Source organism: Gastrolobium bilobum, unplaced genomic scaffold, assembly GCF_033153095.1.
Source record: "Gastrolobium bilobum isolate Gb01-03AN ecotype WA unplaced genomic scaffold, APGP_CSIRO_Gbil_v1 utg25524, whole genome shotgun sequence".
Classification (NCBI taxonomy): Eukaryota; Viridiplantae; Streptophyta; class Magnoliopsida; order Fabales; family Fabaceae; genus Gastrolobium; species Gastrolobium bilobum.
In genome coordinates this window covers 27,851-37,780 of record NW_026898175.1, presented here as the reverse complement: position 1 = coordinate 37,780, position 9,930 = coordinate 27,851, and the positions used below count along the sequence as shown (strand labels likewise).

The window sequence follows — 9,930 nt, the reverse complement described above, 5'->3', positions numbered from 1 at the left end:
GGGAAAAGGGAAGAAGGATAACCATGACCAAATTTGGAGGCTTACCTTTAATGTTACTTGCTGGATGTTGTGGCAAGCTAGGAATAATTTGGTGTTTAAAAAAGAGTCTTGCTCTCCAGATAGTCTTTGTCAGAAGGTGCGGATATATGTGCAGAATGTGTTACATGCTGAGTCTACTCTGGTTGAGGTAGTTGTTAGCTTGAGAGTCAAGGAGGATACCATGGTGCAGTGGATGCCTCCCCAAAAAGGTTGGATCAAGATCAATACGGATGGAGCTTGCTCATTAGATGGATCCAAACGTGGTTGTGGGGGAGTCCTTCGTGATAGTGATGGCAGATGGATGGTTGGTTATATGAAGAAGGTTAGACAAGATAATGCTTTGAAGGCTGAATTATGAGGTATTTTATTAGGTCTTCAAGTTGCTTGGGATCATGGATTCAGACAAATCCACCTAGAAGAATTTTCAACTGAGGCTCTTCAATTAATTCAAGAAACCTGCTCTTGTGATCACCCTTTCTACCATCTGATTCATAAGATCAAGGAGCTGATGGACAAGCAGTGGAGTGTGATGTTATCCCATATTAATAGGACAGGGAATAAAGTAGCCAACTTCTTGGCTACTAAGGTGGATCAAGGCTCCTGGGAATTAGTTATTTTGCCTAATGTTCCTTAAGGTTGTATTAGTTTTGTTGAGAAGGATCTGTTGGGATATGTTAATATTCTCAAAGATCCTTAAGTAGGTGTGGCCCTGTCTGAACGGGTGTAGCATTGAAACATGGAAAACGTCATGGATCTGAGCCGAAGGTGGTAGTTTCAGACGGTATGCAACCTCTCCAACCCTGTTCAGGATCTCAAAAGGACCATAGTAATGCAAGTTGAGCTTTTGGGACGACCGGCGGTGGACGGAGACTTGCCAGTAAGGTTGTAAACGGAGCAAAACCATATCGCCGACAGTAAAGCTCCAACCTTTTCGTTTTTTGTCAGCTTGTGTCTTCATTGTCTGTTGAGCTTTCTTGAGATTTTCTTTTAACGTGTGGATTATGGTGCTGCGAGATGACAAGGTGGAGTCCACAGCTTCATTAGGTGAAGATCCCAAGCAATAAGCTACTAAATCTGGTGGTGGTTTGCCGTACATCACCTCATACGGTGAAAATCCGGTGGAATGATGAAAGCTGGTATTATAATGGTACTCGACCCAGCTGAGGAAACGGGACCAGGAGTTGGGGTGTGCGTGAGTAAAAGCCCTGAGGTAAGACTCTAAACACCTGTTGACTCGTTCAGTTTGTCCGTCCGTCTGCGGATGGTAAGAGGAACTAAAATTTAATGTTGTGCCTTATAGTTGAAACAGGGTTCGCCAGAAATCGCTCAGAAAAATGAGGTCTCTGTCAGTGATGATAGTGTGGGGAAGACCGTGTAGCTTGCCGACGGTATCCCAGAAAACTGAGGCCACCTTGGAGGCTGAGCAATGGGCTGGGAGCGGAGCAAAGTGAGCGGCCTTAGAAAATCTGTCCACAACTACCAAGATTGAGCTATAACCGGTGGAAGATGGTAAATGTGTTATAAAATCCATAGTAATGTCAGTCCATAAGGAATTGGGGGTTTGTAAGGGGTGTAGGAGACCAAACGAGGAATGGTTCGGTGGTTTAAGTTTCTGACACACCTTACATTTGGAAATATATTCCTTAACAGTCGAATTGATTCCCTTCCAGGTGAAATTACGGGTGAGACGATGAAGTGTTGCTTTCACACCAGAGTGGCCTCCCTGTTTAGCATCGTGGACTGTATGGAGGAGATGGGGAATTAAGGACGAGGTCGAAGGCAAAAAAATTCGATGTCGGTGGAACAACAAATTATTTTTGTATTGCCAGTCAGGCCATAGACTAGGATCGTTTTGTATGTCCTGTATGACCTTGGTAGTGTAGGGATCCGTACTTAATTCGGACTATAGAACTGAAGTGAAATTTAACGTTGGGCCAGTAATGGCTGCCAAGTGAGGGGTTTGAGCATGCGAGGCTCCCTCGGCTTGTCTAGACAGTCCATCGACTACAACGTTTGCCTTGCCGGATTTATAGACAATAGTGTAATCATACCCCAGTAATTTAGAGAGGAACTGCTATTGCTCCGGGGTTTGGATCACTTGATTCATCAAATTGTTAAGGCTCTTGTGATCTGTACGGATCACAAAAGGAAGCCTAACAAATATTGGCGCCACTTAGAGACCGCTGCGGAGATGGCAAACATCTCCCTGACATATGTAGATTTACCTTGCATCATGGGTGCAAGTTTGTGGTTGTAAAAAGAAATGGGCTTCTCATTCTGGAGTAAAACATCCCTGATTCCCACGCCGGAAGCGTCTGTTTCTACAACAAAGGGCTGAGTAAAGTTGGGAAGGCACAAAATGGGTGCTGTTGTCAAAAGGGCCTTCAAGTTACTAAAGGCCTGAGCTGCCCGTGAATTCCAACAAAAACCCGATTTAGAAAGTAGATCCGTGAGAGGAGCCGCAATTGAGGCATAATGTTTAATGAATTTCCTGTAATAGCCGGATAGACCCAAGAATGCCCGTAGCTGTGTAGTTGTGGTAGGTACTGGCCAAGCGGAAATCACTTGTAATTTGCTGGGATCAGGTTGAACACCAAATCCAGAAATAATATGGCCCAAAAAATGAATTGAGGGCTGAGCAAATAAGCATTTGGAGAGCTTTGCATATAAAGAATGGGCCCGTAGAGTGGTTAGAACTGTGGCCAAGTGATCCCAATGAAGAGATTCTGATGGGCTATAGACGAGAATATCGTCGAAGAAAACCACAACAAACTTGCGCAAATAAGTGGCAAAAACTTGATTCATAGTAGCTTGAAAGGTAGAGGATGCATTACTCAAACCGAAAGGCATCACTAGAAACTCGTAGTGTCCTTGAGTTCAACTCTCAATGAAAGCACCAATGTAGCTAGGTATACACAGAAGAAGGTTTAGGAAAATAAGAGGAGAAGAAGAAGAGAGAAGATAGGGAGAGAGAGAGAGAGAGGATTTTACTTTAAAGATACCTCATTCATTGATTTTACGTGACTATATCAACTACGTTAGTATATGGCACCTAATGGACCTTTAACAAAAGAAATTACAATATGGCACCTAATGGGCCTTTAACTAACAGAATGACAAACATTGCTATTGAAAGATCTTCAACCTAATTGATAGTTAGATAGCTTAGTGGGCCGAACCAGTTTCTTCCTATCCCTTAGTCCAACTCGTACTGTAGAATTAGGGCCCGTTAAAGAATGCAATGATTCTTTGTATGTGCATGCATATCTTAAGAAGAATATATGCTTCGTATAACTAAATATGCTCGTGGGTTCATGTGATGGAATGGCAGTCTAATCTTTACAATTATGTACGAAGGGGTATCTCTCCCACTATACAAGTTTAGAGTTGGTGACCCTAATCCTTTATAGGATTTGTAAAATAGGAATAGTAAGGTGTTTGACTATTAGAGTTGTCAACCCCAACAATCAGTGGTGGAAAATGGGAAGAATATTGTAATTTATAATCTCTCTTTATTGGATTATTCTATTAATCTTTTGCTCTAGCTTGTTTTTCATCCTTGTTTAGATGGCTAGATTATTGTGCTCAACACATCATAAGTCAACCAAAAGGTGTGAACCTTAATTGATGTTATGAGGTATTAAGACACACAAAATCACAGGTCTTTTGGTATAAACCGAGTTTATTGAAAGTTGTTATATATCATAGGTCATTTCATACAATAAAGATCCATAACAACTATTAAACTTATGGATAATGTTATTTCCCCGTCATTTTTATACTCTCATTTTATAATAAAAAAAAACACATTCCAATACACTTTTTTCGAACTTAAAAGTGTGAAAATGAAAATATTTTTGGTTAAGAACAACATTACCCTAAACTTATTTCACTAACCTTCAGGAAGCACATTGATTAAGATAAGGAACAGTGGTAAACTCGCTTTACATTATAGAGTTGAATTTATGGAAATTTGGGGTTTATGCAAAGTTTAGGTTTTGCATGCTACTCGCTTTACATCCACGTTTTTTATTCACACTTCACAGCCTCAAGAAGGCTAAAACGTTTCCCCCATTTCCAGTTTCAATACATCCCCGAATCACACTGCTATTACATGGTTGAAAAGCACATTTTTGTGCCAGCTTAAAGTTCAAGTTTCAATCTTCAGCTATCAAACTGCTTAAAGCAAAGTCTTAACCAGAAAACTTGTTATCTATATTTTCTCCTACTCACCAACTTAGCCACCCAAATTTTCTAACAGTTCACAAATCTTTTGGCTTTTTCCCCAGCAGAAGATGCACTCTCCCTCCCCTTTTTCAAATAATATTTAAACATAAGGGAAAAGGCAAAAGCCTAATGACTTATTTTATGCTTGCAACTAAAGAAAAGAGTGCTTCTGCAAAATACCAAACAATGAAAAAAAAAAACAGGCCTTTGGAGGGCCACAATTCAGCCCTTTTGTTTTACCCAAAAGAAATAAACAATTTAAATTTTAAAACAAGGAATTCAGTTTTCATTTCAGAGGAGAGAATACAAATCTAGTGAAATTTACTTTATTACGTCACCAAATTTGTAAGTAAATACACTGCCAAACAAGATGTTCAAGTTACTTGTCAGAAATGCACATTGTCTCAGTACTGAACTTACATACCACCACATTTGTAATATGGCTCACCTCTCTTATCATTAGAGAATATTTCCCACATATATATACCTCTTCTCACCCATTAAAGAGGCATTTTGCATCCTTATCATATTTATGAGCAGTTACTCTGTCAAAATATAAAGCCACCATACCTTCTACACAATCCCCCTCTCTCAGCCATCTCTAAGATATTCACACGGTGACTCCTCCAAAAGATTGGGTTCATAACCCTGTCTCTAAAAGCACCTCCATAGCGATATATTCAACCCTCTAAGGTATACAAACCTAAGCTCTCCCAACACTAACAGTTCAACACCTAAAACAGTACAAACAGAAAGTCACTTTCCTCACCAGTTTATGATATGCTGCAGTTTTTCATTCCCTTCAACCCAGCCTTTTTCTTGCCCTGCTATTTTCTTTCTCACCTTACTGTTCATGATACCATGTCAACCCTGTAATTTCTCACTTTTATGGTTTACTAATAACGAAAACTGAGACAATGTACCTCTAACACCAAATTTCACATTTATAGATTAGTCACATAACTAGTAGTCTAGTACTAGTCCAAGTAAATGACAACAGTTTTATTTAGACTTTTTGTTGGAACTGATTTTACTATTCTATATGACTAAATAAACTATGTAAAGAGTATAAAGCATGCACTGAATAACAAACTCAAATCTGACAGATAGAAGTACTGATTTGATTAATTTTTCTTCTTCTTTTTTTAATTCTACATTTGGAAATGCATAAAAAAAACATTCTACCACTATGATAACCATCTTACCTCCACACAATCTTTAAAAACCTGTTTCTGTAAAAACTGAAGTACACCTACCTGGAAATATTAAAATGATTCAGTAACCAAATTGTTGAAAGTACAATGCCTCGGAGCTGAATACTTCTATTCATTTCTGAAAGGAAAGCAGTAAAAGAAGTTTTTTTAAATCTGGATAAAACACTAATGTTTTTGCCGCTTCAAACCTGTTCTTTCCTTCTTTAGACAAGATAAACCATTCATGCAAAACGAACCATCTAAAAACACATTGCAATTTAATAAATTGTAAAGTTTTTCCAACCCAGCTTTCACATTTCATGAACAGTCGGCATATTCTAATTAAGGATTTAAACAACAGAGAATGGATTATAATGCTGAGCATTTGAACTCACATATTTAGTTGGAAGTAACATCAGTCACCGATAGGTTTTTGAACAGATAAAAATTTCCTCCTAAATATTAATAAAACAAGATCTCATTACAGAGAAATGAAGGGAACAACATAGAAAGAGTTAGAAGAGAAAAGGAAATGTCTCATGACATCGAAAATTCTTGTACTACAAACCAACTAAGAAGCCTCTGTCTCTGGCCAAATACACATATATACACATGACAAACAGGCTGAAAGGAATAAGAGGCCAGTTGACCATAAATAGATCTACCTGATAGTGACAAACTTGTTGGTGCCATGTTTTGCCCAATAAGTCCTCAAATCAATTGGATTAGAAAAGTTATAACCCTCGGCCGCAAGTTTCTCTAAAACTTTCTTAAATGCTCCTATACTCATTTTCCTTCCAGCTATCCTAGCACCACGCCGCTTGGTACTCATAGGCAAAGGATACATTGACATGCCAGTTGTGCAGCACGCAGACTGCCATCCTCCAGATCCCCATCTATAACACTGTTGAGGTGTCCCAGTGCATGAACAAACAGGAATTGGAATACTGGAAATATCCAAATCAAGCCCGTTTATTACAATTTCAGTAGTTTTCTTCGGAACCCTTGCTCGTTGAACAGAAGGAGTATTCTCATCCTTTGGGACGCGAGGACCCCTCTTGGGCTTCTTTGCCTTGGGGGATTTGGGCACCTTGGGACCCTGCCTTTTCTTCCTAGCGCCATTCGCCTTCTCAACAACAGGTGCCTCTTCCATTGGTATTTCTTCCTTTGACAATTCAGGTTGTTGAATCATTTGAATATGATGTGCTGAAGACGTCTCCGGGATACCACCATAAGTCGGGTTTGTAGGTATCATATTCATATACTTATCTCTCTGACTACTAATCCATGATCCATCCCTCATGTTGTAATCCATAGGGTATGTAGTTTGGGGCATCCCAATGTCCCTAAGGTGAAATGCCCCATTAGTGCCAGATAAAACTGCAGCATTGCGCCCTCCAAGCATCGGTTTTTCCGGCATGGAAGACATCAGCTGCAGCCCCAGATGGCTCTTATAGGACGTAGCAGGTTCATAGTAACCCCAATTACGTATGTTAAGACCATTATCACCACCATCCATCACAAAAGCAAATGATAAAGAAAATTGCAGGACAACAATGTACACTTTGTTAAATATCCTCACAAATTATCCAGGTCCATTGCATTCTCCTAACAAGCCAACACAATTGAAAACACAATAAATTAATATGAAAAAAAAAATAACAACATAATGCAATTGGGTGACCAAAAAACCCACCTTTTCTTTAAGCTCAAATACAGTCAAACCAGGAGAGAGAGAAAAAGATTCAATGGTATAAATTACACAAATCCCATAAATGTACACATGCAAAACCTCATGCCCCCAAAGATTTCAGCTTCTGGGTTTTGATCTAAGATCCATTTAACCAGGGAAAAAAGCAATAAAGTCAGATCTTTGAGCCATGAAAATGAACAGATCAACAGAATCTAAGATCAAAATGAAAGTGGGAAAATGAAAAAAATACAATTAAAAAAGAGATTTTGATGTGAACCCATGTTAATACTTGAAGAAATAAAAAGAGGGTCATGGAATGTTTGAGCAAAGCGAGAATAGAGCAATACCTGTTAGGGTTCTTGGCGTCTACGAACGGCGAATGGAGAGAGCAAAGGAACAAAAATGTCTGCACGCCATCTAAAAATCTAATCTTAAAAATAAAAAAAGTAAAAAATAAATATGCATTTATGAGTTTATAATATTATAAGGATTAATCTTTTTACATATTAATCGAAATTCACACCTCCAATATTTTTTTAAAATTTGGTGGATCCCACTATATGATATTTACACATGAGAAAAATATATTGAATAATATCTTTTTTTAGTAACAATTAATGGGATAAGATTTCGTGACAACCAAATAATGTTACTACTAATGTTACTACCACATCTTAACCGTTGATTTCCGCCAATCAACGGTTATCATTTTTCAAATCAAACTCATTAATTAATTATTAATTCGCAATAAATGATAATCGTTGATTGACAGAAATCAACAGTTAAGATGTGGTAGTAACATTATTTGGTTCTCACAATATCCTACACAACTAAATAATATTTTATTTTTATTATATGTTAAATTCAAAATGTGCAAATTGCCTAGACCAGTCATCAAAGCATAAATAATAGTTATCTTCGTTGAACACCACTTTGCTATTCCGCCTGCAAATTGCCCCATTTTAAATGTGTTTTAGTTTAAGCTTCATTTTAATATGGTTCATTATTAATATTATCATAAGAAGTCAAACTTTGTAATTAATAATTAACAATAAATAAGCAAATAAAAATTGTAAATTCATTATAGGTTAAGGTTTAAAAATAACACACGTTAGCTAATTTCACCTACCACCGCTACCTTTATAATTTAATATAAAAATAAAATTATCCATTAATTCTCATTTGTAATTTTATTGAAATAAGAATTATAGCCAGCTATTATTTATATTGCATACACAAATATATATTTGTGTGTGTTTTCATGTCCACTGAAAATTAATATTTGGAAATATTACTAAAGTTAGCAACAATAGAAAAAAATTATGGTGTAAATTTAAATGGGTAATAATATATTTGAGTATTTTAGTCATTGATAATTCAGTAAAATATAATAATATTATAATTCAGTTAAAAAAAAAGATCAGAACGTGAAAAACAGTGGGTACTGGGCCTACTGGCAACAGCGTGGGCTGGTGGAGTTCCCAAAGCACAAAGCAAGGTATTGAATTGGGGTTGGGGCTGTGCAGGTAGGTAACTCCAGCAGAATGCTTCACCACTGGTTAATGAAACCACACATAATTTTGAACTATATTGGGATTTGTTAATAAATGATCCTACAACACTGGTTAAGAAAAATAAAGTGATTTCAAAAAAAAAAAAAGTAAAAAATACTAAATAGATAAACAAAATATTTATTATATGAATGTATAATATTAACATATTTTTTATTTACGAATTCTTACAAATTATATTATGTATTTAACACTTTTTGAAATACATAATATAATTTATAAAGATTTGTAAATAAAAAAATTATAAATATAATATATCCCTTATTATATTATAGGAATATAAAATCAAAAATATTCTTTATTAGACACCAACTAACAAAGGTGGAATAAAGACAATCCTTGTACATATAGGAATATAAAAATATTCAATACTTTTCTTAGTAATTAAAATTATTTAATTTAGCATACCAAAAAAAAATTATTTAATTTAACATGTTAAATAATTTTAATTAGTATTCTTAAAGCACTCGTTAATTAAAACTAATTCTACTGTTGTATTTGTATTCTTATAGATATTTTTTATGAACTATAAAATATTTATGGGTCATTGTTAATAATGAATATTCAATTTAGAAAGAGGTATTGAGTCAGAAAATTTATTTCTTGCGTTACTGGACCAAACGTACAAATTCATGTAATTTATTTACTTACTTAAGATTTAAATTTTTTTAACAAAATCATTTTCCCGTCTATTTATAGATAGGTTATTCATGTAATTAAGTTGGGACAAAAATTGTCATTTAAACAAAAGAGGGTTGGTTCAAGTGGTACATACTTGATTCTGCTTAAGTAAAGTCTTGGGTTCAAGTCCTTGTAAATGTAAAAAATCTTCTTTGGGAGAGCTATACCCACTATAATATGTATGTTTTCAGCTCGAACAAAATTGCATCAGTAGAGAATATCCGTGATTTGTCATTTAATAAGTGAAAAAGTTAAAATTTGAATTTGTTTATCTATACACTACATACGCACAACGGCGGACCTATTTGGTTGCAATTGTAGACACAAAGTTAGGGATTTTTTTTTTCACATGGTGGATGATTCAGGTTAAGTAAAAAAAAAAGAGAAATAGAAAAGTTGAAAGGAAAAAGGTGAAGATAGGTTCAACCCAATCAACCCGGATAATTAAGAGCTAAAGCTTAAACTTCAACCCATTGCTTTATCTCTTTTTTTTAAGCATAAACCTTAGGTTTTAATGTTTCTGCGG

General features: G+C 36.0%; 2 protein-coding genes across 5 annotated transcripts; both read right to left on the bottom strand.

Moving 5' to 3' along the window:
- Positions 1-646: 646 nt before the first annotated feature.
- Positions 647-1,135, bottom strand: LOC133313590 (uncharacterized). The gene has a single exon (XM_061514989.1). The coding sequence runs from the start codon at positions 1,133-1,135 to the stop codon at positions 647-649; it is 489 nt and encodes a 162-aa protein (XP_061370973.1).
- A 4,231-nt stretch (positions 1,136-5,366) lies between these two features.
- Positions 5,367-7,582, bottom strand: LOC133313588 (protein BASIC PENTACYSTEINE2-like). Of its 4 annotated transcripts, none has more exons than XM_061514983.1 (5): positions 7,500-7,582; positions 7,156-7,288; positions 6,125-7,067; positions 5,855-5,914; positions 5,445-5,522 (listed from the first exon to the last, which is right to left on the bottom strand). In XM_061514983.1, the coding sequence occupies exons 3-4, from the start codon at positions 6,976-6,978 to the stop codon at positions 5,875-5,877; spliced, it is 894 nt and encodes a 297-aa protein (XP_061370967.1). In that variant the 5' UTR covers positions 6,979-7,067; positions 7,156-7,288; positions 7,500-7,582; the 3' UTR covers positions 5,445-5,522; positions 5,855-5,874. The 4 variants fall into 4 exon arrangements, with proteins under 4 accessions (XP_061370971.1, XP_061370967.1, XP_061370969.1 ...); XM_061514985.1 differs by having other exon boundaries at positions 6,125-7,064; XM_061514987.1 differs by lacking the exon at positions 5,855-5,914 and having other exon boundaries at positions 5,367-5,522.
- Positions 7,583-9,930: the final 2,348 nt, after the last annotated feature.

Bases quoted from the DNA above. Each gene is read 5' to 3' on its own strand.
- LOC133313590 (XM_061514989.1), bottom strand. From the start codon at position 1,135: ATGTACGGCAAACCACCACCAGATTTAGTAGCTTATTGCTTGGGATCT.
- LOC133313588 (XM_061514983.1), bottom strand. From the start codon at position 6,978: ATGGATGGTGGTGATAATGGTCTTAACATACGTAATTGGGGTTACTAT. The intron at 5,915-6,124 runs GTAGATCTATTT...ATTAATATTTAG, and splicing joins AACAAGTTTGTCACTATCAG to GAGGAAATTTTTATCTGTTC.